This window comes from Rhinopithecus bieti, unplaced genomic scaffold (genome assembly GCF_001698545.2).
Source record: "Rhinopithecus bieti isolate Rb0 unplaced genomic scaffold, ASM169854v2 scaffold_11933, whole genome shotgun sequence".
Lineage (NCBI taxonomy): Eukaryota > Metazoa > Chordata > Mammalia > Primates > Cercopithecidae > Rhinopithecus > Rhinopithecus bieti.
The window spans coordinates 1,146,265-1,173,640 of NW_016806995.1; the positions used below are offsets into that span (position 1 = coordinate 1,146,265).

The 27,376-nt window shown below is 46.8% G+C and overlaps 1 protein-coding gene across 3 annotated transcripts in view; it reads left to right on the forward strand.

Annotated features, from left to right (window-relative positions):
- Window positions 1-15,387: 15,387 nt before the first annotated feature.
- FOXN4 (forkhead box N4) overlaps window positions 15,388-27,376 on the forward strand; it is a 31,960-nt gene continuing 19,971 nt past the window's right edge. For 2 of the 3 annotated variants that reach the window (XM_017879762.1, XM_017879760.1), the window contains exons 1-2: window positions 15,401-15,483; window positions 16,292-16,380. In XM_017879762.1, coding sequence (XP_017735251.1) covers window positions 16,295-16,380 — 86 coding nt within the window. In that variant the 5' untranslated portion in view covers window positions 15,401-15,483; window positions 16,292-16,294. Of the gene's footprint in view, window positions 15,484-16,291; window positions 16,381-27,376 lie in introns of all 3 variants that reach the window. The other variant, XM_017879761.1, reaches the window with a different exon arrangement.

Below are 27,376 nucleotides of genomic sequence, written 5' to 3' on the forward strand. Positions count from 1 at the left end.
TTTTTTTTTTTTTTTTTTTTTTTTTCCTGTGCAAAAGCTCTTTAATTAGATCCCATTTGTCCATTTTGATTTTGTTGAAATTACTTTTGGTGTTTTAGTCATGAAGTCTTTGCCTATGCCTATGTCCTGAATGGTATTGTCTAGGTTTTCTTTTAGGGTTTTTATGGTTTTGGGTTTTACACTTAAGCCTTTAATCATCTTGAGTTAATTTTTATATAAGATGTCTTTAGGAAGAGGTCCAGTTTCAGTTTTCTGCATATGGCTAGCCAGTTTTCCCAGCACCATTTATTAAATAGGGAATCCTTTCCCCCTTGCTTGTTCTAGTTCAACCATTGTAGAAGACAGTGTGGCAATTCCTCAAGGATCTAGAACCAGAAATACCATTCGACCCAGCAATCCCATTACTGGGTAGATACCCAAAGGTTTATAAATCATTCTACTATAAAGACACATGCACATGTATGTTTATTGCAGCACTATTCACAATAGCAAAGACTTGGAACCAACTCAAATGCCCATCAGTGATAGACTAAAGGAAATATGGCACATATACACCATGGAATACCATGCAGCCATAAAAAGACTGAGATCATGTCCTTTGCAGGGACACAGATGAAGCTGGAAGCCTTATTCTCAGCAAACTAACACAGGAACAGAAAACCAACCAACACTTGTTCTCACTCATAAGTGGGAGCTGAACATTGAAAACACATAGGCACAGGCAGGGAAACACCATACACCAGGCCCTGTCGGAGAGTCGGGGAAAAGAGAGGGAGAGCATTAGGCCAAATACTGAATGCATGTAGGGCTTAAAACCTAGGTGATTGGCCGGGCGCGGTGGCTCAAGCCTGTAATCCCAGCACTTTGGGAGGCTGAGGCGGACGGATCACAAGGTCAGGAGATCGAGACCATCCTGGCTAACACGGTGAAACCCCATCTCTACTAAAAGTACAAAAAACTAGCCGGGCGAGGTGGCGGGCGCCTGTAGTCCCAGCTACTCCGGAGGCTGAGGCAGGAGAATGGCGTGAACCCGGGAGGTGGAGCTTGCAGTGAGCTGAGATCCGGCCACTGCACTCCAGCCTGGGCGACAGAGCGAGACTCCGTCTCAAAAAAAAAAAAAAAAAAAAAAAAAAAACCTAGGTGATGCGTTGATAGTATAGCAAACCACCATGGCACATGTGTACCTATGTAACAAACCTGCACTTTCTGCAAACGTATCCTGGAACTTAAAAATAAATTAGAATAAAAAGGAAATGGGAATGGAGGCTTTCTCAGATAAGGTGACAAATCTAGAAAGAAATCAGTGTTCACCCATTATCTTCACTCTTGGCTCCCTGAGCAGAATTTTAGACCCTAATATCAATTAGACAATTTTAATATCTAAGAGACATGTTGAAGAGGTGTGGTGTTTTGTCAAAAGTATCTTAATCATGGCAGGGGCAGCTTATAAAATAAGTTTGGCAGATTAGATTTTCCAGAGATATTCACAACAGTATCTCCCATCCTACTTGTTCTATACCTTGCCACTCCCCTATCAAAAGGTAGAGTGTAAGTCTCTCCCTTGAATCTAGGTGGCCTGTGACTCGCTTGTAACCAACAAAATGTGGCAGAAGGGACACTGTGTGGCTTCTGGAGCTAGATCAAAAACAGAGCTTCCATTGCAGGATCTGGTCCCTGAGGCCACCAAGCTGTAAGAAAGCCCAGTGCATGGAAAGGACACCTGTAGGCATTCTGGTCAGGTGGCCTCATCCTCCAGTCCCCCGAGTCCAGGAGCCAGGCATGAGAGTGAGTTCGTCTTAGGATGACTTGAGATCAACTATCAAGTCACTCCCACCCCCGCCTTGGGGTCTTCCCCGCTGAGGCCCCAGACATTGAGGACTGAAGACAAGCCAGCTCTGTTGAACACTTTCTTTTTTTCTTTTTCTTGAGTCAGGGTCTCACTATGTTTCCCAGACTAATTTCAAACTCTTAGGCTCAAGGGATCCTCCCGCCTCAGCTTCCTAAAGTGTCGAGATTACAAATATTAGCCACCACACCTGACCAACCATTATACACTTTCTGAATTCCTTGCTCACCAAGTTGGTGAGAATAAAAGGATGATTTTTATGCCACTAAGTTTGGGGTGGTTTATCACTCCCCAGAAGTAACTGAAACAATAAGGAATAGACTTTCTTAACTGACCTCTATGAATCAAACCCTGACTCGTTACTGCTTTCCATACCCTGTTGGACACACTGATGCTACCAGGCATGCTGAACTGTCAAAAACAGATCTTCTAGAACTTTCTTACCTTAGGTCTGGGGCCAGCAGCATCAGTACCCTCTGGGAGCACTTAGAAATGAAAAACCCCAGATCCGCTCCCAGACTTAACTGAATCAGAATCTGCTTTTTAATAAGATCCCCAGGGGACCTAAGGACACTGGCAAGTTTGAGAAACAGGGCTCCCTAGAACATCTGTGCATTTCTGTTCCCACCAACAAATACAGGCAGCTCATACGAATTCAACTCAGCTGGTGGGAACAAAAATGCAAGGATGTTCTGTTTTTGTGCCCATGACACTTGCTGTTTTAATTAATTCATTTCAACTTCAGACAAACCAATGGAACCCAAGTGCATAGACATTTTTCAGTGTGTATTACAAAGACAGCCTGTGGGTTAATTTCCATTAAATTTGGTAAGGGGAGAAAACTGTAAAAGATCTAGGATAAAAACCGAGAACGTATTCTGTACTCAGATTGCTTTGCACATGTTAAGTCCCGATTCCACAATAAAGAAACTGACCCTGGGAATTACAGACAATTCATTATGGGTATAGTTTTTTGTTTTTGTTTGTTTGTTTGTTTGAGACAGAGTCTCACTCTGTTGCCCAGGCTGCTGTGCAGTGGCGCAATCTCAGTTTACCGCAACCTCCGCCTCCTGGATTCAAGCGATTCTCCTGCCTCAGCCTCTCAGGTAGCCAGGACCACAGGCGCACACCACCACGCCCAGTTAATTTTTGTATGTTTAGTAGAGATGGGGCTTCACCATGTTGGCCAGGATGGTCTAGATCTACTGACATCGTGATCTGCCCGCCTCGGCCTCCCAAAGTGCTGGGATTACAGTGGTGATTTTTTTTTTTTTTTTTTTTTTTTTTTTGTGAAAAAGGTTTCGTTTTTTTCCCTCGGCTGGGGGGGGGGGGGCGGTTTTTGTCCCTCCCCCCCCCCCCCCGCCCCCCAAAAGGGTGGGATTACGGTGTTTTTTTTTTTTTTTTTTTTTTTTTTTTTTTGGAGACAGAGTCTCGCTTTGTCGCCTAGGCTGGAGTGCAGTGGCACGATCTTGGCTCACTGCAACCTCCGCCTCCTGGGTTCAAGAGATTCTCCTGCCTCAGCCTCTCAAGTAGCTGGGATTACAGGCACCCACCACCATGCCCGGCTAATTTTTGTATTTTTAGTAGAGACGGGTTTTCACCATGTTGGCCAGGATGGTCTGGATCTCTTGACCTCATGATCCACCCGCTTCAGCCTCTCAAAGTGCTGGGATTACAGGCGTGAGCCACCGCCCCCAGCCAAGGATCTTTAACAAGTCCTACCCAATATTCTTCTATATTATATATTGTTTGGGACTGATATTAATCCTTGTCTTCTAAACCCTTCTAGCATTTACCTTTGTATATGAAATGAGGCAGTAACTTATTTTTCTTCACATACAAAAGCAGTTTTTTCTTTTTGTTGAAACAGAGTCATGTTCTGTTGCCCAGGCTGGAGTGCAGTGGTGTGATCTCTGCTCACTGCAACCTCAGGCTGGAGTGCAGTGGTGTGATCTCTGCTCACTGCAACCTCTGCCTCCCGGGTTCAAGCGATTCTCCTGGGTCAGCCTCCCAAATAGCTGAGATTACAGGCATATGCTACCACACCTGGCTATTTTTTTTTTTTTTTTTTTGTATTTTTAATAGAGATGGGGTTTCATCATGTTGGCCAGGGTAGTCTAGAACTCCTGTCCTCAAGTGATCCCCCCACCTTAGCCTCCCAGAGTGCTGGGATTACAGGCATAAGCCATCATGTCCGGCCAGTTTTTTCTTTTGAGACAGAATCTTGCTCTGTCACCCAGTCTGGAGTGCAGTGGTACAATAACAGCTCCCTACAACCTCAAACTCCTGGGCTCAAGTGATCCTCCTACCTCTGCTTCCCAAGTAGCTGGGACTACAGGAACCTCCCACCATGCCCAACTATTTTTAATTTTTATTTTTTGTAGGAACAGTCTCTCAGTTGCCCAGGCTGGTCTCAAACTCCTGGGTTCAAGCAATCTTCCCACCTCAGTCTCTTAAAGCACTGGGATTGTAGGCATAAACCACTATGCCTGGCCAATAAATTTTATTTTAAATTTACACAGGGTTATGGCTACCATATTAGACAATGAAAGTCTAGCCAATTTAGTAACTGAAAAAAAAAAATCTGGGCCGGGCGCGGTGGCTCAAGCCTGTAATCCCAGCACTTTGGGAGGCCAAGACAGGCGGATCACGAGGTCAGGAGATCGAGACCATCCTGGCTAACACAGTGAAACCCCGTCTCTAAAAAAAACAAAACAAAACAAAAATACAAAAAACTAGCCGGGCGAGGTGGCAGGCGCCTGTAGTCCCAGCTACTCAGGAGGCTGAGGCAGAAGAATGGCGTAAACCCGGGAGGCGGAGCTTGCAGTGAGCTGAGATCCACCACTGCACTCTAGCCTGGGCGACAGAGCGAGACTCCGTCTCAAAAAAAAAAAAAAAATCTGTTTTGTTTACTCTCCAGTGTTCTAAGGTCAGTGGTTCTAAGCTGGGGGCAATTTTGCTCCTGAGCCCCAAGGAACGTTTATCATTATCTGGAGATAGTTTTGCTCATGATGTGGGCAACATCTAACATCTAGTGGCTAGAACCCAGGGAGCCACTAAATATCCTACAATGCCCAGAAAGTGCCCCCAAACAAAGAATGATCCAGCCCCAAATGTCTTTAACACCAAGACTGAGAACTCTGCCATAGGCCTTCCTCATGGTAAGCAAAGGTTTTCCTAACTTGTATCATTGTTATATTCATTTCCTTGATTTAATTGTGGTAAAAAAAAAAAAAAAAAACCACCTAACAAAATTTACCAACTTACCCATTCTAAGTGTACAGTTCATTAGTGTTACATTCACCTTGTCACCAGATCTCCAGAAGTTTTTCATCTTGAAAATTGGAAACTCTATACCTGTTAAACAAGCACTCCCCTTTTTTCCTTTTCCCCAACCCCCTGACAACTACCATTCTGTTTCTGAGTCTGACTACTCTGCATATCTAAGTAGAATAATGCAGTCTGTCTTTTTTGTGACTAGTTTATTTCCCTTCGTGTAACATCTTCAAAGTTCATCCATGCTCTTGCGTGTGCCTGAATTTCCTTGTTAAGACTGAATAATATTCCATTGCATGGAGATGTCACGTTGTGTTTATCCACTCATCTGTTGATGGGCAGTTGGGTTGTTGGGCTGCTTCTACTTTTGGTTATTGTGAATAATGCTGCTATGAACATGAATATGCAAATATCTCTTTGAGATCCTGCTTTCCATTGTTTTGGGTATATGCTTAGAACATGGATGTATCATTTTCTTGATGAAATATACTTTTTGGTTTTGAATGATTTTAGAATGACAGAAAAGTTGCAAAGAAAATACAGAGTTCCCAAATGCCTCACACCTGATTTCCCCTCCCCTCACTCCTGTCTATCGTTTCACATGACTATGGTACATTTCTCACAAGTAAGACATCCACTTTGGTACATTCCTATCTAAACTCCAGACTTGATTTGGACTTTACCACCTTCCCCAGAAATGTTCTCTTTCTGCTGCAGGATCCAACTCAGGGCACCACATTGCATTTCACTGTCATGCCCGCCCAGTCGCTTCTGGTCTGGGACAGTGTCTCCTGCTTTCCTTGTTTTTCATGACCTTGACAATTTTGGAGTGTGTTGGTCTGGTCTATTGTAGAATGTGCCTCAACTTAGGGTTGTCTGATGTTTTTCCTCATGAGTTGACTGGGGTTATAGATTTTGGGGAAGAATAGCATGGAGGTGAAGCACCTCTGTGCCTTCATCATTTACCGGGAAAGCATGAGAGCCACTGACACCACTGCTGACCTTAACCTTTATCACCTGGTCAAGGTCATGTGTGCCAACCTGCTCCACTGCAAAGCTACTTTTTATTCCTCTCCATACTCTGTTCTTTGGAGGCCGGTCACCAAGACCAGCCAAACAGTGAAGGGAAGGAGTGAAGGGAAAATTAGCCTCCACTTCCTAGGGGAAGGAGCATCTACATTTATAAGGAATACTTATAAACTCTTTTGTAAGAAATATTTGTTTTATAATAAAATAGACTTTTTCCAATGTAGCATAAGAAATATGGCTACATTGGGATTCTAAGAAATATTTGTTTCTTCTCCTTCATGTAAATATTTCTTTAAGCAGCATTTACTCACAGATACTTGTTTTGTACTTTGGGTTATAACCTAAATTTGTTCAGCTTTGACCACTCCTTGCTTTTTTAAGCTATATACCAACAACTATATGTTTCGTTCGATACTTTAATGTATGTTTTAAACCTGATAGAAACAGACTTTTTCTAGGGAATAAATCTTGCTGCACAATGTCATAAATGTCATTGATAACCGTGACAATAAAGGCTACCCTGGTCATTCTGAACAAGATGTTATCCAAACCTGGTGCCTGAAAGACCCAGTGCCTGAGAGACACAGTTGAAATGAGGACCAGTTGCACGTCACCTCTAGAATTACCCTGAGAAGCTTACAAGCATCCTCTCAAGACAGAGCTGTAAAACCCTTCTGGGAGGATAATTAATTGGTCCAATAGAGAGGACATTATCATTAACACTCAGCTGGTCCAACGCTGTCCCAAATCCCTGGCTGGGTTCAGGGATAAGCCATAAAACCAGGGTGGAGGCTATATCCCTAAAAGGAAACAAAGCTCTGTCTTCAGCCAGACACAGACATTCAGGTGCAACATCGCCTGTACTTTTATTTTGCTGTGAGCCCTACATCAAAAGGTGGGTGGAAAAGAATATTTAGGATAAACAACAGTTCATTGGAATAAAGGGTCTGTTTCTTGAGAAACCCTGAAAAAGGCCAGGGGAAGTGTGTTTTTCTCTGAGAATGTATTCTCCTGATTGCAAAGCTATTTCTCATCTTTGCATCTGAAATCAAACAGAGATTAGGAGAAGAACTTATTTGAACTTAAATTACTATCGAAATGGTTATTCTCTGATTTAAATTTTTAGTGAACAATTGGGTCATGAGACACCGTTTCTTTAAAAAATTAAATTATTTAAATGGAAACAGACTTATTACTTGGTTATTTCAGTCTCCAGCACATACTGGCTGGCCACTACTGTAAAGTGTGTAAAGCTTATACACACAAGATTGTTTGTCTAAGCGTGCCATTTTCATTCTCAACATCAAGCATGTCATGGAGTTTATAGTGACTCAGGCAAGTGACAGTTTCAAAATCAGGAGAATTGTACTTCAGAGTCAGTCCTTTTCATCTCAAGGGCAGATTAATTTTTGAGGCAATCAACACATCCCAGCTCATGCAATGCATGGCAACTTCCTTCCTGATGATTAGTGAATCTGCAGGTATTGGTTTTGATAATGAACTATCAGCAGAGCACATCTACCAAACCCTCACTGCCTCCTCCACTGTGCAGTTGCTCTTTAAACAAATTCGAATGGAATCTAAGCACTAAAGCTAAGCACACTGAAAGAACATTGCTATATATGCACTTGGTAGGTTTCAAAGCTCACAGAACAGACCACAGAATTTCACAAATGCAAGGTGATGAAACACACATTCTTAGGGACCTGAGGGTCCCAAACAAGTCAGGCGCTAGGACCTCCACCGTATTCTCCAGGCCCAAGTTGTGGAGGTCTTTTTGTCCGTTACACCCATGCATGTAATCAGCGATTGTTCCTATTGTAAATCCCAGATTCACCATCTGTATGCTCCAAAAGGCTGGGGGATTGTTAATACCCCGTCCCTATGGGATTAATCTGCAATTTCACACTAAATGATTTTTAAGTATAATTTGTTACAATGATACATTACCATTTCTAAAACAAACAGCCAGGATTGTTATGAGGCAAGTATCTGGGGAGTGCCACACTGGAACAAGTTTATATGCCACGGTTTCACGTTCACCTCACTTTAGACACAAATGGGAAGAGATGGGAAAAGCCCCATCTAGAACCTTGGGAATGGGCTGTTGGTAAGTGAACATGCCGCTTTTTTGTTACTGGTGAGCATGATCCGAACACACAATAGTGATAAGACTGAAAGAAAGTTCTCTAAGCAGTTCTTTAAAACCACTCAGGGTTGCTGGGTGTTTGCAGGATAAAGCTGTTTTGCAGTGAAAAGTACAAGTTTGGATTCTCTGTTGAGCAACGAACTATTTAAAAAGGCCCTTTTGTGGACAAAGGAAGAGCTCCCCCCCGCACCTAAATCAATCTGTGACATAAAAAAGAGGTGGCTTGAAGCATGAAGACAAGTTATGCATTTTCATGTAACACTCTTATTTTTGTCTTAGTTTATTCCACGAAAGATATTATTCCAATCAAAAGCTACCATGAATTTCAAAACACATTACACAGAAGAATAAACTTATTTGAAATCAAGTCTAAACAAGAGCGCCAAACACCCACCTCACAGCATCATCAGGAAGTCAGAATAAGATGTACAGAACTTAGCACGCTGTTGAAAGGATAGCCTATTCTTTTATTAGCTACTGACAATTTTCTGAAATTTTGATAGCAACATGGACACAGAAAATATTTTATTTTTGTCTCCACTGTATTATAAGACCAAAGAAAGACATGTTCCAAGACAAATGGCAAAGGCCCAAGTCTTGGGATTGGGTGATAAGGACTGGTGGGGTCTGGGGCATACTGAAAACCCTGAGACGACCCCTGTATCAGGAGACAAGCTGCACTTGGTCCCAGCTGATAGCTATCTTGAGGGATCGTGGGCCTAGTGTGGCCAACTCTCCGATTTTTAAAGAAAAAACCCAACGTGTAGAATTTTAAAATGCTGGCATCTAATTCAAATTTTTAAAAAGAAAACCTGTGAGCCAGACAAAGCCTGTCTGTGGCTGAATGTGGCCTGTAGTTCCCTGGCTCAGGATCTCTGATTTGAAAAAACAGAAAAACAAATACAAAGATAATAGAATATAGAATAGAGTAATAGTCCCAGTCTAATAATGTAGACCCCGATTAGATATGGAATTATACATAAATGCACCTATAACATAGGTTCAAGGACTAGAGCAATAATCCTGCACGATATGAGAAAATAACACTAAAAGAGATATATAAAGTGGCCAAATTCAATCAGCTATAGAATTCAGAGGCAAGACAGCTTTTCCCTGATTGGTGAATGAAATTTCCTGATGGAAAATGAAGGCAAGGCCTTAGATTGGGTGAGGTGATGGATTCAGGACAGAAGACAAGGGCCCTGAGTATTTTTTATTTTGTTTTTGAGACAAGGTCTTGGTTGTAGCCCAGGCTGGAGCCCAGGCTGGAGTGCAGTGGCACAATCATGGCCTACTGCAGCCTCTGCCTCCTGGGCTCAAGCAATCCTCCTACCTCAGCCTCCTGAGTAGCTGGAACTACAGACGCATGCCACCACACCTGGCTAAAAATTTTTGTGTTTTTTGTAGAGATGATGTTTTACCATGTGGCCCAAGCTGGTCTCGAATTCCTGGGCTCAAGTGATCTGCTGACCTTGCTCTCCCAAAGTGCTGGGATTACAGGTGTGAGCCCAGCCAACTTGATTATTCCTTACTTTTTTGGGGGCCAATCTAGCTACAGAACAAGAAGCGCCATTAGAAACACTGTCACCTGGAAACACAGCCCTTGCTTGTTGAGCACCTTCTAGCATCAGGTGCTGTCTTTAAGCCTCTCAGAGTCCTGAAAGATGAGTGGTGGTATTCCTTTTTGAGAGATGGGGAAGTGAGAGTGCAGCGAATAACTTGTACAGAAACACTCAGCCAGAGGGGACTAAGGGAGGGACAGCTTTGAGACTTGAACCTCGTCTGCCTCACAGCAGAGCCATCATGAAGCCCTTTTCCTAGAGGGCTGTCACTCCATTAAGAGTCTGCCAGCAGCAGGGAATGGGTGGTTTTGAGCAAATATTCTAATTCATATGGAATCACTGTGTTAACACGACATGGATTATTCACTTGCCAACAATAAAACATGCTTAAGGTTAAGATGATGCCAATTTGTCATGTCTTTGATGATTCAGAAGGTATCTCAGAATTTTCCAGGGCCTGGTGAGTATCCATTAGCAGCATAACAATGTAGATAGATATTCAGTAATACCAGCCAAGAGACAGCTCAGATTAAAAAAAAAAAAAAAAAAAAAGTTAAAAAAAAAAGAAAGAAAAAAGTTAAAAAAAGGCCGGTCACGGTGGCTCACGCCTGTAATCCCAGCACTTTGGGAGGTCAAGGTGAGCAGATCACTTGAGGTCAGGAGTTCTAGACCAGTCTGGACAATATGGTGAAACCCTGTATCTACTCAAAATACAAAAATTAGCCAGGCATGGTGGTGCACGCCTGTAATCCCAGCTACTCAGGAGCCCGAGGCAGAAGAATCACTTGAACCGGGGAGGCAGAGATTGCATTGAGCCAAGATCCTACCACTGCACTCCTGCCTGGAGAAAGAGAAACTCTGTCTAAAAAAAGAAAAGAAAAAACACTCTAAAGAAAACACTTTTCATAAAGGAGTGCCTGGACATAGTGACTAAAACAACCACAAAATTAAATGAGGTTACTATAAAAGGATGGAAAAGAATTTTTAAAAATGCTCTTGCAACTTGCCCAGTGCACATTTGTGGATCACAGTTCATAACGGGCTTGATTCTGTTAGCTGCTGTCCACTTTTCTGGGAAGTAGAAAAGAACAGTGATGGACCTAGATCTGAGGTGGTAGGATATCACAAAGGTGCAAAGACATTAGAGTATTCCCTTCCTGGAAACATCCAAGGGTTTAGCATCCTCTTATTAAATAATACATATGACAACAATGATAAGCAGCTCTTCTGCAATCACATTTCCAAAGAGAACAATTATGCACATATCAGTTATGCTAACAGTAGCGGAGATCAATGACCAGTGTATTTTCATGGTCTCCTAAAGGGGAAAAAATAATCTGTGCTCCTGTCTTCCGAAGTTGTTGGACATTAAATGGTGGCTCCACAGTGCTACAGAACTGTACATCTAGGAAACCAGAATCTGAAATTACTGGCATGCACCTTGGAGAGGGGGCACTGGATAAACTCTCCTGTGAGAACTTGTGAGTTTTCTTGTGTCTGTTTTTACAGGTTCTCACTCTGTTGCCCAGGCTGGAGTGCAGTAGTGCAATCTTAGCTCACTGCAGCCTCAACCTCCAGGGGCTCAAAGCAATCCTCCCATCTCAGCCTCCCAAGTAGCACCACCATACCATGCACCACCATACCATGCCTGGCTAATTTTTTTTTTTGTAGAGACAAAGTCTCACCATGTTGCCAGGCTGGTCTCAAACTCCTGAGCTCAAGCATCCACCTGCCTTGGCCTCCCAAAGTGCAGGGATTACAGCCCTGAGCCACCACACCCGGCCTCCATTGAGAACTTTCTTATAAGAAAATATCACTTAGCTTTTAGGAATTGACAAAGCAAGGGGAAAAAGTGCCTATAAATCTCCAGGGTACTTACTATGTGCCAGACACAGCCCAGGGTGCTGTGGCCCTGGAGGGTTCTAGTTTAATGGTTCATGAAAACAAACAAACAAAAAAAAAGACCTTGGTATTTCTGCTTCATAAACATGCCCTGCAGTTCACCAGACCAAGCCAATGGTCAGGGTCAAAGAAAGCGACCTGATCATTACTACAAATCACATATTCCAGACCTCACTCCCTTTTCCTCCTCACCATTGGAAAACTAGACCAATAAGCAACGCAAAAGTCAAGGACTTGGGGAAAAAGGAGAAGAAATGGTCATGATCTGTTAATAAAAACTGAACTAGGCCGGGCGCGGTGGCTCACGCCTGTAATCCCAGCACTTTTGGATCATGAGGTCAGGAGATTGAGACCATTTTAGCTAACATGGTGAAACCCCGTCTCTACTAAAAAAAACAAAAAAACAAAAAATTAGCCGGGCATGGTGGCGGGTGCCTGTAGTCCCAGCTACTTGGGAGGCTGAGGCAGAAGTATGGCATGAACCTGGGAGGTGGAGCTTGCAGTGAGCCGAGATCATGCCACTGCACTCCAGCCTGGGCCACAGAGCCAAACTCTGATTAAAAAAAAAAAAAAATTCCAAAAAACAAAAAAACAAAAAACTGAATTTCTTGATCAAATAAAACCTGCTTTCAGCTTGCCAAGTGAGTTAATAATCTTAATCCTTCAGTATAAACACTGTTTCTACACATTACATGTAAGGAACTGGTGTTCCCATTTATGATTGAGTTGGTTTATAAGCTTATCAGCATCATGAACAAATATTTCTTACATAGCCATGGGCACCTTAGCGTTGAACAAACCATGCAGATAACAGATCAGGCAGATAACTACACTGCTTAACTATCAAACCTAAGCAACCAAGACGCAGATTAGAGCATTTTCCACTGCATAGAACTGGAAAGGAAAGCCAAAGCCACATACCTATTGCTTTTTCTTTGTTCTGCAAGATTTCCTGTACAATCAGAGGTCTGGTAAATTGGGTTTATGTTGGGCCTCGTAGAAAACGTGCTATGAGGGAATCTGAAGAAATCAGGACCAATATAAGGCCCGGGATCCTCTCCCTACACCGGAGCAAAGGAAAAACGTGCTATGAGGGAATCTGAAGAAATCAGGACCAATATAAGGCCCGGGATCCTCTCCCTACACCGGAGCAAAGGAAACGTGTAATGAAGCTATGGATGCAGGTGAATTTCACATTCTTTCATTTAAACAAAGAAAAAAAAAAAGGTGGGTATTGGCCGCCTTTAGCTCGGTGAAAGCATCACCTAGTACAGGTGTCCTCATTTGCTTGACCATAAAATCACCTGAGGCACTTGTTAAAAAATAAAGATTCCTAAGCCTTGCATTTTATGGTTCCGACGTCACCCCAGGTGACCTACAATTGCAAAATGCCATGTATTTATAAAAGGGAAAAACAGATTGATGTAACAAAGTAAAAGCAGGGTTTTTGTTAAGTTTCCTGGATTTTGTAGCAGTAGGTGTTTTAGTGGCAATATTTTACCAACCAGTCCTGAAGCAGTGAACTAAAAAATCTCAAATTTTAATTAAATGACCTCCCCAAACACCTTCAACCTCCCGCCCCACTCCTTTGCTGGTGGGAGGGGCTGTCTTTTAGTGAAGGATTCTTGCTTTTCTTTTCCATATTTCATGAGTCTACAGAACTTAGACTGGATGCCTTTTATTTTAAAAACTTAAATGAATCCATCAGCTTTCAGAAGAGACCATTTCTTTCCAAACCATTCTGAAGATATAAAATTATACCCAATGAAAAGGATTGTGACCTCAAAAGGAGGCTGTCAAGTCACCCACGTTTTCTTACAACTCCAAGAAGGATTAACAGAAATAAACCCAAATGCTTTGAATGCTTACAACTTGACTGGTGAATTAATTATGTGTCATTCAGGGTCATTCAAAGCAACAAACTATGTAAACCACTTTCCTAGCCGGTCAAAACACATTTTAAATACATGCTGGTCGGGGGAGATGAAAACTGAGAAAGTTTCATGACTGTGACCTCAACTAACATCTGTAAACTACATCTTTTACCTCCCTAGAGAATGAAAGCTGATCTATTTACTCCTGGCAGAGAAGAAAGAAGGAAAGACGTCCAGGTGCTACCAGAAAACCATTTGTGAGGACATGGACCAGTGCCAAGGTCACAGCCCACCTGAATAGAACTTGAAATCCAGGCACACCCAGTCCAGGGGAGCCCTGAGTTCTTCCTGAACTTAAACACCGGGTTAAAAAAAAAAAAAGTTTCACAGTCACAGGTGCAGGGACACTGGTCCCCTGCCCGCTGCGAAGTAGATAACGCGAGGACAGCCTCAAAACAACTCCATACGCTTCGGGTGCCTGAGCCTCACTCGGTGGGGGCGGCGCAGACGTTCACGTGCAGTATGCGAGCTGGGGCGGTGCGGGAGCCCGCGCTCTGCCGGTGCGCCCCCGACCCACTCACTGCCGCTCGGGGCTTCGGGTTCCCCCCATGCAAAAGGGGGACCATGCTATGTCATCAAGGGCTGATGCGAAGAAAAACCCAGAAGGAGGCATCAATAAGTAACGAAAGAAAAGGGGTGGCCGTGCCTAATATCGTCGCTGCCGTGGCAATTACTGCAACGGAGGCTCGAGAGTTAGGGCGTCAGAAACGCAAACTTTCCAGGGGACGAAACTCATCCAAGCCTCCTAAGGGGGCTGTGGAGACCTCTGCCCGCGCTGGGCCCCGCCGCCGCCGTCCGCGCCACCTTTCCGCGGCGGGCTCCAGGCGGGCGGGCAGCGGCGGCGCGGCGGGCGGCGGGGAAGGGCGGGGAAGAGGCGGTTGCACCGGGCACTGTCCCCAACGGCTGCGCATTGGGGCTCCGCGGCGCGTACCACCGAGCGCCGCAGCGTCCGCACGCTACCGCCCGTCGTCGCGTCCCTGGGCCGCCGGCCCGCCGCGCCGCTCCGGCGGGCTCACCCTCCCGGCGGGACAGGGGGGCGCAGCGAGTAGTCCCGGGGCGCCTCCTCGCTCGCGCCGCGCTCGGCCCGGGCCCCCCCTCGCGGCCCCAGCAGGTGGAGGCGCCCCGCGCCCCCCTACCCGCTCAGCAGCCCCCTCCCGCCGCGCGCCAGCCCGCGCGGGCGCAACTTTCTTAAAGGGACAGGTGGCCCGAATCCGTGTCCACCTGGGGCCCGGTCTCTGCCTCCTGGCCCGTCACCCACTTTGCGGGAGAGAGGGGGTTGCAACAGATATTTCCGCCAGCCCACGTCCTTTGCCCCAGGCCAGGGACGGGATTGCAAGTTTTAACGCACCCAGCCTCCTTTTGCAACTTAATTCCCTTGGCCGAAATCACCCTCCCACTGCTCCTCAACGCATGCTCGCGGGCATGCAGTTGTTGTCACTGTTGGCAAAGTTTGAAGAGGGGTCCCTACCCCTGCACCCCTCCGCCCCGCCCCCTCACACACACCCCCAGAACCCCGGGGCGTGCAAGGCTCGCGGCTGCTGGGAAACGCCCGCTGCAATCCCCTTGACCCTGCCCTGTAACTGACCCTTGGGGAAAAGCCCCCCGCACGGCTACTGCGCATGCTCTGAGCTGGACAGCTCCAGAGAGGGAAATTTAAAAACGGTTTGAGCTGCGACGGCGGCCAAATTGCGGAACGCGAGGGGCGAGCGCGAGGGAGCCCCCCTCCGGAACCCCTGCCCGCCCCCGGAGTGCCGGCAGCGGCGGCCCCGCGAGGATCGGCTCCAGGTACCGCCTTGCAGGGTCGGCTTTGCTCCCTCCTCCCGGGCAATGCCGGGCATTGCATTTCCAGGGTAGAGACCCGGGCGCAGGGGCTGCGGGGCCGCCTCCCTCTGCTCCCTTTTCCTCCTTCCTGGGAATCCTTCGATGGCTTTGGGGGCGGAACTGGGAGTCTTTGGTGGGCTCTTATGTTGGTTCAGGCTTGGAGTTTGAGAAACTTAGGGAACTCAAATATTTTTTTTTTTTTATTTAAGGCAGTGTTTGTGTGTTGCGGGGGTGGGGGTGGTTGGACTGGTTTTCCAATAAGGACTTGTGGCATTTCTGAAGGCATTTCCAGGGCAGGAGCTTGCGGGGATTATTCCCTTTGCAAGTGGGAATTTGTTCCCCCAGAGAAATACACATGTCACATCCAGCTGCCCCTTATTTTCAAGGTGATCATAACCAAACTGAGGTTGAAAACATAAGGCTTGGAAGGAAATCGGTTTTTCTGATTCCTATTTTGTGAGTCCACAATTTCCGGGATTTGACGTTTGGATTCTAGAGGCTTCCCCTGCTCTTTCCCCATTAATTCGAAAGAAGCGGGAATTTCACTTCATTCTCTTCATTTGCTTCTAAAACCCTGTAGAATTGCCCTGGGAAAGTGACCTGAGATGCCCAGGAATGCTCTAGAACTTTTTTTCTTTAAAGAAAAAAAAAAAAAGAGTGTTCTGTGAGTTGATTGCGCTCCATCTTTCTGAATTGCGGGAAAAGTGTGGGTTTCTGCCTTGTCCATATCGTCGCTGACGGGAGCTTTGTTTTCTGCTTGTCTTTTCCCAAGGAGATGATAGAAAGTGACATCTCATCCATAATGTCAGGAATTATTCGAAACTCAGGGCAAAATCACCACCCCTCTCCACAGGAATACAGGTGAGGGCTCCAACAATAACAAACTGTATATTTTTTAATTGCTCAAAGTGTTTATATGCTGTTTATGGTTTCTGAAACTGCCCAAGAACTATTGTTATGTCCAATTGTGTGATTTTTGCAGGAGAGCTGGAAGGTGTTGATTTCAATGTTGATCTTGCTAAGGGTGTCTGGGCCACAATCTGGCCCAGTGGGACCACGAAATGCCTTCTGTCTCCTGTCCCTTCCAAAAGAGGTCCCTTTCTGCATTTGATACTATTTGGGCATCCTGGTGAATGACAATAGCAGCTACTGCTTCCCCTCCAGTGGCCTTAATGGGCCCTGTGGGAAATGCTCCCCACCCCACCCCCACCCCCCGGCCAAAAAAAAACAAAAAACAAACAAAAAAAAAAACACCCTTCTGGGAGGAATTGGGTTCTATCCTCTCCATGGATGTTAAGAAAGTAGTCAGATCTGCTAGGTTCTCAGCCAGTCTGTGTGACATTCAGCAAGTTCGTTGCCCTGGGCCTCACTTCCTCATCATTTAATTGATCTTGTTGAATTAGATGATCTTAAGGTCTCTTCTAGGCCTCATGTGTTTGAAGAGTAAATTAGATGGAAACTGAGGCCAAAAGAAGTTATTTCTTGAAACAGGGTGAAGCAAGGTACAAGTGAGAGGATGCACGGAAGCCTTCAGAGCCCTTCTCTTTTTTTTTTTTTTTTTTTGTCTTCAAACCTCATAGCCGAAAAGGCTTTTAGGGGGTCAACCAGTCTGTGCACCCCCTGTTTTTTACAGTTGGGGAAACTGAGGCCAAGAAAGGAGAAAGGGCTTGTCCAAGGTCTCCAGGAGGGAAAAGGAAGAAAAGGAAGGACCTGGAGTCCCCTCCTGGCCTCTCTCCCCTTGAGGCCAAGGAGCCCTGACCTGGTTTCCAGGGCTCCCCCGACAAAGCAAGCAACGTGTCTGTAGGCTGAGGGGGCACAGTCCAGATTACAGAATGGGGACAGGACCAGGGCTGGCCTGGGAAGAGCAGGCTGTCACCTCCTATCAGCCCTGTTTACCCAGGGGTTGTCTGGCCCCCCGGGGTCACTGCAGCTCACCAGCAGTGCCTGCTGGGGCAGACCACAGCCCCCAATTAGAGGGAGGCTGCTTCCTGAGGGCTGTGGGCCTGGAGGCTGCCTTCTGAGATCCAAATGAGGACACAGATTCAAATAGCTATTTGCAGAGAGCCTGCTGTGTTCAGAGCTGGGGCCAGGTACGTGGCAGTTTGCAAGCACCTACTGTGTGCCATTCCCCATCACTCACCTCATCTCAGGAGATTGCTCTGATGAGCTCTGTTGTATAGGTGAGGAAACTGAGGCTCAGAAAAATGAAATGGCTTCTCCCAAGATCACACAGCCAGGGGCCTCTAGGCTTCCTTCCAGCACTCACAGGGTTTAAATAATGCCAAGTGAGTTAGTGGCAGTGTAAGGGTTAGCAGCTTGGGCTCTCAAGTCCATTATAATCCCAACCTCTCTGGCTGTGTGGAGCTCTCTGAGTGCCCGCTTCTTCATCTGTAGAATGGAGACAGAAATAGTACCCACTGCATGGAGTTGTTATGACAATTTAGTAATCATTTTTGGCTCTGCTCTTCACCAATTATGAGCACATTCACCTGTGAACTTTCATAGTTTTGTACAATGGGGATAATAAAAGCTAGCTCTGGAGGGTTAAATGAGATATGTATCATATTATCTATGAAGGTACCTGACACCCAGCAGGCACAGAACGTATCCAGGGTGAATCTACCTCTGCCTTCCTATCTGCAAGCCTGGGCGAGCTCATCCTTCCTCCAGGGTGGCTTTAAGAGCTCAAAGACATTGAATCTTACTGTTACCTAAAAGCACCCCTTAAAAGCACCGGAGATAGGGGAGTCAGAGAGTGAGAACAACTGCTAGGATTCAGACACATGTAGGTTCAAAGCCCAGCTTTAGGCAGGGCCAGTGACTTGGTTTCATTTCTCATCTTTAAAATGGGCATGATCATGGCTCTTCCCTCATGCAGTTGCTGGGAGGATTAAGTAAATAAAGCGTGTAGAGCAAGAAACACATAATCAGTAGTTGCTGTTGCTGTTACCACTTAGTTACATTAGAGAGTCTGGCTTCCTGCAAGAGACACGTCTATGGAGGGCTTTCACGATGGGAAGTGAGGAGGAACTTGGAGGGAGGGAGAAACCCTGAATCCAGGTGCCCAGGTGCTGCCCGGGAGGGGCTCCCACCAGACTCGCCCTGGAGTCTTGGCCCCATTCATCTGGGCCACCCAGCTGACAAACTGTCTGGGGCACTAAGCAGCTGCCCTTCTCCAAAAACAGGGCAGGGCAAGCAGAGAGCGTCTTGGGGCCTGGCAATGCCTAGCCAGTCCACTGCCCAGCTAGCAGGGGTCAGGGGTAGGGAAGTGGGGAGGAGAAGCAGGCCTGTTCCCATCAGCACTGGATCCAGAGGTGCCCAGGCTCCTGATCTGGTGAAAGCCTTTCCTATTCACATGGATTCAGGGCTGTTTGTTTGTTTTGGTTTTGTTTTGTGTGTGTGTGTGTGTGTGAGTCACTCTGTCACCCAGGCTTGGAGTGCAGTGGTGTGAACTCAGTTCACTGCAACCTCCACCTCTCGGCCTCAAGCAATTCTGCCTCAGCCTCCCTAGTAGCTGGAATTACAGGCGAGAGCAACTGTACCTGGCTAATTTTTGTATTTTTAGTCGAGACAGGGTTTTGCCATGTTGGTCAGGCTGGTCTCAAACTCCTGACCTCAGGTGATCCACCTGCCTCAACCTCCTCCCAAAGTGCTGGGATTATAGGCGTGAACCACCATGCCCATCTGTGTTCTTATATCTAACGGCCAGAGTATCCAGAAGGCAAAATAACATAATAATAATAACAATAATAATAGCAGCTGGTGGTTTCTTAACCTTTTACTGCCTGCCTTGCCTGTGCCAGGCTCTTGGCATAAATCCCCATCAAATCCCCAAAACCACCCTGTGAGGGTACCACTCTTGGGCCCATTTGGTGAATGAGGAAACCAAGGCTGAGCCTGTTTATATGGCTTAACAAGTTGGCACAGCTCGTCATGGATACAGTGGAGACTTGGCCCCAAAGCAGTTGCACACTGAGAGTATTTGTAACCACCATCTGTGACCACTGGCCCCAGGTCCCACTGGCCATGAGCATGGGTGCTGGAACAGAATAAGCTGCTCCATCACCTCACCGCTGTATGACCCTGGATGAGTCACTGCCTCTCTCTGAGCCTCAGGTTCTTCATCAGTGAAATGGAGCCACCCAATTCTCAGGTTTGCTGGAAGGATTCTGTATCTCAAGGGGGTGAAGGCACTCAGAGGGGCCTGGGAGAGAGTGCTTTCTTGCGGAGGGGGTTTTCTGATTACACAGTGACTTCCCGCTTCCAACCACTCCCATTTTTCTCCCCAAATAATAGCCCAGGAGAAGTGTATGGGCTTCTCATTCACCCTCCCACATCTCCAGAGAAGGGCTCCAAGGACCACGCAGGCTGTGGGTCCAGCCTCTTGTGCAGCCGCCTGGCTCTCCATCCCCCTGGGGCCGAGTTTGGCCGTTAATTTTCAATGGCTGTGTGCAGGAGGGCGGGGGCAGCAGCTAGAGGCGGCTGCCCTGTCCCTGGGGAGCTGTCAGGAGTCAGTGGCGGAGCCTAGACAGCAAATTGGCAGCAGCCTCTCAGCCCCGCTGCTGACGAAGGGGCAGGGGACCAGGGGTGGTCCTGACCTCTTGGGCAACGGTAAACAGGGCTCATGCTGAACCTGAGTTAGCTGGATTTCTGTCTAGCTCAGGGGGTGGGAGGAAAGTCCACACTTAGAGGTGCTGAAACAGAGTTATTAAGTACCTACTGTGTGCCAGGCACCTGCAAAACATCTTAGCAAGGGTAGCATCCCATTTCTTCCTTCCCCTTCCCCTTTCCTTCCTTCCTTCTGTCCTTCCTTCCTTCCGTCCTTCCTTCCTTCCTTCCTTCCTTCCTTCCTTCCTTCCTTCCTTCTTTCCTTCCTTCCTTTTTTTTTTTTTTTTTTTTTTTGATAGAGTCTGGCCCTATTGTCCAGGCTAGAGTGCAGTGGCACGATCTCGGCTCACTGCAACTTCCACCTCCTGGGTTCCAGCAATTCTACTTCCTCAGCCTCCTGAGTAGCTGGGATTATAGACGCCCACCATCATGCCCAGCTAATTTTTGTATTTTTAGTAGAGATGGAGTTTCACCATGTTGTCCAGGCTGATCTTGAACTCCTGACCTTAAGTGATCCACCTGCCTCAGCCTCCCAAAGCGCTGGGATTACAGGCGTGCCATTTCTTTGTAGTAACAACCATGAGACAGGTACTGACATTATCCCAATCTACACATAAGGATACTGAGGTCAAGAGACATGACTTGCTCAAAGGCACACATTTATGAAGGGGCAGAACTTAAATTATTAATCATCTGTCCCCACCTTTTAGAATTTATTCTGGAGGTCAAGTCCAACAAGCTCCTTTTACAGATTGGGAAACTGAGGCCCAGTGAGATGATGGAAGGCAGGCTTCTGACTTCTTGGACCCTCACCTTCTCCCAGGGCCACGAGGCTCAGTGGTCCTCCTTCCGGATCCTCGTCCTGGATGTACACTTCCCAAAATCTCAGTCCCTGCTCTCAGAAATGAGGTGACCTTGGGGAAAAGCCCTTCCTCTCTGGATGGTGGTTCTCTTATCTGTGGACTGCAATGCTGGGCACATGGTAGATAAAAGTTAACACATATGTACTGGATAGATGGATGAATGGACAAATATCACATGAAAATAACACATCCATGGAAACACAGGGAGGCTTCATGGTCAAGGGATGATAAATTTCTCTTGAACTCACACTATGTGTGGGGATAGTTTAACCCATATCAGGTGACTTCACCCATCAGTTGTGATCTCCTTGGAAGGGACTCCGTTTCTCAGGGGCAGTAACCATCCCGATGTCTTCCCATCCCTTCACCTTCAGGGTGGAGAGAACAGCTCCTCAGGTGACCTTATGGGTAAGGAAGACAGGTAGCCTCTCTGCAGTCTGACTCTTTCCAGGTCTTGCAGTTTCATCCCTAAAAAACACAGGTGTGCATGCACTCTCACACACATGCACATTCTAAGTCCCAAGTCAACACTTGTTCTAGAAAGGAAAGATTCTTTTATCCAAATTCCTAATCAAATCATTTCACACTACACTGACCCTTGGCCAAGTTGGGAATTTCTGAGCTTGCTAAATTGGATTTGATTTTCTTTTTCCTGTACATGGTTACAAAAGATGTGTTAGTTAAATAAACACCTCCATGAAATGCTTAATCCCTTTTTGTGTAATGGTTGGATTGGGAACAAGAATAGCTTTCAGTGATGTAACACTTTCTTACCAACCACATCTCAAGAAGGCAGGCAAAACCTTGTAATCAGGGTGGAGTTGCCGCCCAGGTAGGGCAGGGCATATCTCTGAATCCCTGGAATGGTGATCTGACCCCCACTCTGAGGCAATATTTGTCAGGCAGACCCCTCCTAAATGACAACGCAGAAGAGAAAATGAAGTGGGAAGAGAGAAATGTGGTCTGAGTACCTACCATGTGTCTGGCTTTGTCTTAGAGGTTACCTGATCTTATCCTCACATCTGCCCCGTGTGGTGAGAATTATTATTCCATTTTACTTGTGAGGAAACTGAGGCACAGAGAGGTGAAGTGACTTGCCCTAAATCACACAGCTACAAAGGGGTTGAGATGGGATTTGAACTAAACTCAAGATGGGTATTCTTTCCTCTGTATAATTGCTGTATCAGCCTAAGGAATCCCAAGGTAGGAAATAAAGAGTTAATTGTGGTTTCTGGACTTCAGCTATGTAGGCAAGGATTCCCCAGAAACCATAATCCATCCATAAATATGTGTGACCCTGTGTGGGCACCTGCCAGGCTCTTTGGCGAGTTCATTGCATTTCACCTTTACAGCAACAATCACGGGACAGTGGCCATGGGGGTCCAGTTCACATTAGGGGGACAAATATTTGTCAAATGAAAGGCTCAGAACTGGCTGCTATGGGTCTTGCAATGAGGTGTAAGACACATCCATCTCTGTCCTCCTGGCATTTAGTATCTAGAAGGGAGGAGTGGGTAAGAACAGATGCCTGGGTTATATTAGTGGGTGACCATGAGTGGTCTGTGCTATGTGTAGATACTGACAGCGCTAACCATTTCAGGAGAAGGGAAGACTGGGAGATGCTGGACTGGTCTGGGAGGGCTTCCTGGAGGAGGTGATATTTAAGCTAGGCAGGAAATGGATGGAGATTGAAGAATGCGAGATATGTTGGGGCTGGGCTGAGGACTCTTCCTCCCTTTCTGACTCTAGCTTTCATACTTGAGAGTATGTTATAGATGCCCACAGGGTGTTGTGTCCTATGCCAGGTGCTAAACAAAATAGAGGGCCTCCTGGTCCTTGCCATCCTATGGCAGAAAGACTGGAAACATGTGTAAGTAAATATCTCATTGCAAAATAAGTATTCTGTGGACACACACAGGAAGAGATAGGGAGGGTCTGGGAGGGCCTCTCGCAGGAGAGATAATTTAGGCTGAGAAAAAACCAGCTATAAATGAGTTCATGGAACAGCATTCCAGGCAGAGGGAACAGTGTGTGCAGGGATCTTAAGATGAGTGAGAATTAGAATGTTTGAGGAACTGAGAGATGGACAGGTTGCTAGAGCAGAGAGAATGGAAGTAGAAAGGTGGGGAAGGAGATGGCCGAGTGTCAGGTGAAGGTGAGGAGCTTGACTCTCACTCCCTTGGTGGGTTTTAAGGACATGACAGGTTCCGATGTCCCTTGTAAAAGGTCACTTTGGCTGCTGGGTGTTAAATCCATTCCACAAACAGTTCTCCAGTGCCTACCTGGAGCCAAACACGGCACCTATGGTTTGCCTACCCCAAACTAAGAGGCAGGCTCTGTTCTCACCTCTGTTCGGTACATGAGGATGCTGGGGTTCAAAGGGCATTGAGTTATCTGCCCAAGATTTCCCCATTAAGAGTGGAGCTGGACTGGAATGCAGGTCCCCCTGGTCCCTGTCCTCCTGTTCCCTGCCAGTTTCTTTCCTCCATCCAGCAACATGACTGATTAATTAAGGACATTGTTCATTAAAGTGGGTTGGGTTGGTCTCCCAGTCAGCATAGGATGGAAGCCATGGACTCTAGTGGCATTTTGCCTTGCCCAGAGCCACCATAGGTCCCCTGACAAGTGGCTGTGACACCATGGGGTTACCCGGCGCTGGATTTTTTTATTTTCTATTTTTCCTTTTTATTTTTTTAGAGACAGGGTCTTGCTCTGTCACCCAGGCTGGAGTGCAGCAGTGCAATCATAACTCACTGCAGCCTCAAACTTGTGGCTCAAACAGTCCTCCCACATCAGCCTCCTAAGTAGCTGGGACTACAGGCATGCGTCACCATGCCTGGCTAATTTTAAAACATTTTTGTAGAGGCAAGATCTCAGTATGTTGTCCAGGCTGGTCATGACCTCCTAGCCTCAAGTGATCCTCCTGCGTCAGCCTCCCGAAGTGCTGGGATTACAAGCATGAGCCATCACACCTGGGTACACTCTGAGTTTTTAAATAAATGATATGATGAGGGCTTGCGCTTCCTGCATTTCAACCAAACCGGTAGAACAGCTGCGTGAAGAGGCTCCAGGCTCTGAGTGCATCCCTGGTTCAAATCCCAGCTCCTTTGCTGATATGCTATGTGACTGAGACGTGTCACTCATCTCTCTGGGCCTCAGCCATCCCATCTGTGAAATGAGGATGACAGGCAGCTGTCCCCACAGACTGTCAGGAGACTGGAGAGTTTTGGACGTAGGGGGTTGGCAGTAAGGTGGCATCCCATGCAGGGGTCTCTGCTGTGCATTCTGGAGCAATCAGAAAGTTATCTCCTCAGACGCAGAGAGTTGCTTCTGCTTGCCAGAACAGTGCCTGGCAAGTAAGAGTTCAAGAAATGCTGTGGAATAAAGCAGATACTTCCCGAGTGCCGGACACCTTGCTGTTGGCTGTCTTCACGGGGCTCGCTCCTCCATACTGTCAGGAGATGTTTACTAGAATGGGACCACCACCACTGGGGTGAGCGGCCCACCTGTGTGCCTTCGTCCAATCCTCACCATACCTCGTGAGATGGATGAGCATTAGCACTCCCATTTTACAGATGTGCAACCTGAGGCTCAGAGAGGCACACAGCTGCAGACAATTCTCACAGCTGCTAAGTGGCCAGACCTAGGCCTGACTGACCCCCAAAGCCTACCTGGGTGACCACTCCACTCCAGTGCCACAGAGAGAGCAAAGTGGGGACCCGGGGCTGGGCTGCCCAGCTGGGATGGGCTTAGGATGCGGCATTGCAGAACAGGTAACACCCAGGAAGTAATAAGCACATAGGAGGTACTTGGGAAATGGATTACAGCAATGATAGAGTGTTCTTCTGACATTGATGTTCCCATCATCATTGGGTGCCACCCTCAATCCTAGCCCGGATCTGTCTCAGACCTTGAATCCTCCATGCTCCGTTCCTTCAAAAGGGACCCAACCCTTCAGCATCCCCCTACTTCCTGGCAAAGGGGGGCTGCCTAAAGGGGCTCTGGTGGCATCCCAGATGGGGAAATCGAGGCCCAAGGAGGGAGAAGCTGAAGCAGCTAGCTGGGGCTGCTGAAGCTTGGGGATGTGGTGAGGTCACCTGGCTCAACCTCACCTTTCCTATCTGTTAAAGGGAGTAATGAAGTGTCTAGGGTCTGTGGGCGTGTGCATGTGTGTGTTTACATACACGTGTGTGTTGTGTGCATATGTATGTGTGCACGTGTGTGCACACGTATGTGCGTCGTGTGTAGGTGCACATGTGTGCATGTGTGCGTGTGTGTGTCTGTGTGCATATGTGTTTTGATAAGGAAAAATATGCACCTGCAAGAGGTTGAGCTTTGAAAAGCAAGAAGTGTCTTTGAGGGCGGGGGAAGTTGCTGGTGAACTACTGAATTCAAGGAGACTCTGGAGCACCAGATAGGTCTTTTATGTTCTTTTTGCCCAAAAAGCTCTCTGCTCACTAATGAGGACTCCCTGTGGGTGACAGATCACCCACGTAGTCTGAGAAAGACACATTGTCAGGAGTCACCCTGGGGACCCCTGAACTAATAGATCTGCCTGCCTTTTCAGCAGAACAGATGCCTCATCTGATCTGGTGCTTAAATAAATTATTGATGAACTGTTGTCATTTTCTCTTAGGTGGCTCCCTTAGGGTAGCTGCTATTATTATTCCCACTGTCTACACAGTGAAACTGAGGCCCAGGACAGTTAAGTCACCAGCCCCAGGTCACACAGCCAGGAGGAGCTCACACCTGTGGCCCTGAGGGAAGCCTCTACTCTGTTGCTGCTGCTTTATAGGTGGGGATATTGAGGTCTGCAGAGGGAAAGGTGCTTGCCCAAGATGATGGAACTTTGGAAATGCACCCAGGGGGTTGATCTGCAGGTTTCTCCCGCAAATGTCGGGGGTCTTTGCATCAAAAGGAACCTTAGAAGGGCCAGGCACGGTGGCTTACGCCTGTAATCCCAGCACTTTGGGAGGCCGAGGTGGATGGATTACCCAAGGTCAGGAGTTCGAGACCAGCCTGGCCAACATGGTGAAACCCCGTCTCTACAAAAAATACCAAAAATTACCTGGGCATAGTGGTAGGTGCCTGTAATCCCAGCTACTCAGGAGGCTGCGACAGGAGAATCGCTTGAACCCAGGAGGCAGAGGTTGCAGGGAGGTGGAGGTTGCAGTGAGCTGAGATTGTGCCACTGCACTCCAGCCTGGGCAAGAAGAGCGAAACTCTGTCTGAAAAAAAAAAAAAAAAAAAAGGAACCTTAGAGGTTGCTTGGGCTCACCTTTCATCCAGCAGGGGCCTGGCAGTTCATCCCCTCGGCTACTGCTTGGATAGGTCTGGGATGGGGGGCTCACAACTTTGTGAGTTGCCCTAATACACAGCTCCTGTTTTTGCAGAGCTCTTCCCTGCAACCTCCTTGCTGGTGGTGGGGATGGCGGATGGGGTACTCATTTTATAATGAAACATACTAAAACTCAAAATCCCCTGAAATCCTCTCCTTAAATTTCCAGATTTAAATAAATTTCTAGTTGTTTTAAGGCAATGTAAGAACACCACAGATTTTTTTCCATCAGGATAGAAAGGATTGTTTCAGATCACAGATCACTGCCACCTAGAACTTTCTCCACTGATGGAAACATTTCATATCCACACTGGCCACGTGTGGCCATTCAACACTTCAAATGTGGCTGGTGGGCCAAGGAACTCTGTACATTGATTTGATTTTAATGAACTTAAATGTAAATAGCTGCTCGTTGCTGCCCACTGGGGAGACACTAGGAGGCTTTTCTAGATATCATGGAGCAGCAGTCCCAGCCTTTTTGGCACCAGGGATTGGTTTTGTGAAAGAGAATTTTTCCATGGACCAGGTGAAGGAAGGGGGATGGTTTCGGGATGAAACTGTTTTACCTTATGTCATCAGGCATTAGATTCTTCTAAGGAGGCCGGGCACCATGGCTCACACTTGTAATCCCAGCACTTTGGGAGGCCAAGGCGGGTGGATGACTTGAGGTCAGGAGTTTGAGACCAGCGAGGCCAACGTGGTGAAACCCCATCTCTACTAAAACTACAAAAACTGAGCTGGGCGTGGTGGCGCCTGTAATCCCAGTTACTTGGGAGTCTGAGACAGGAGAATCGCCTGAACCCAGGAGGCGGAGGTTGCAGTGAGCTAAGAACATGCCACTGCACTCCAGCCTGGGTGACAAGAGCAAGGCTCTGTCTCAAAAACACAAAACAAAACAAAACAAAACAAAACAAAAGATTCTCATAAGGAGTGGGCAACCTAAATCTCTTGCATGCGCAGTTCACAATAGGGTTTACAGTCCTATGAGAATCTAATGCCGCTGCTGATCTGACAGGAGGTGGAGCTCAGGCACCTGCTACTCACCTCC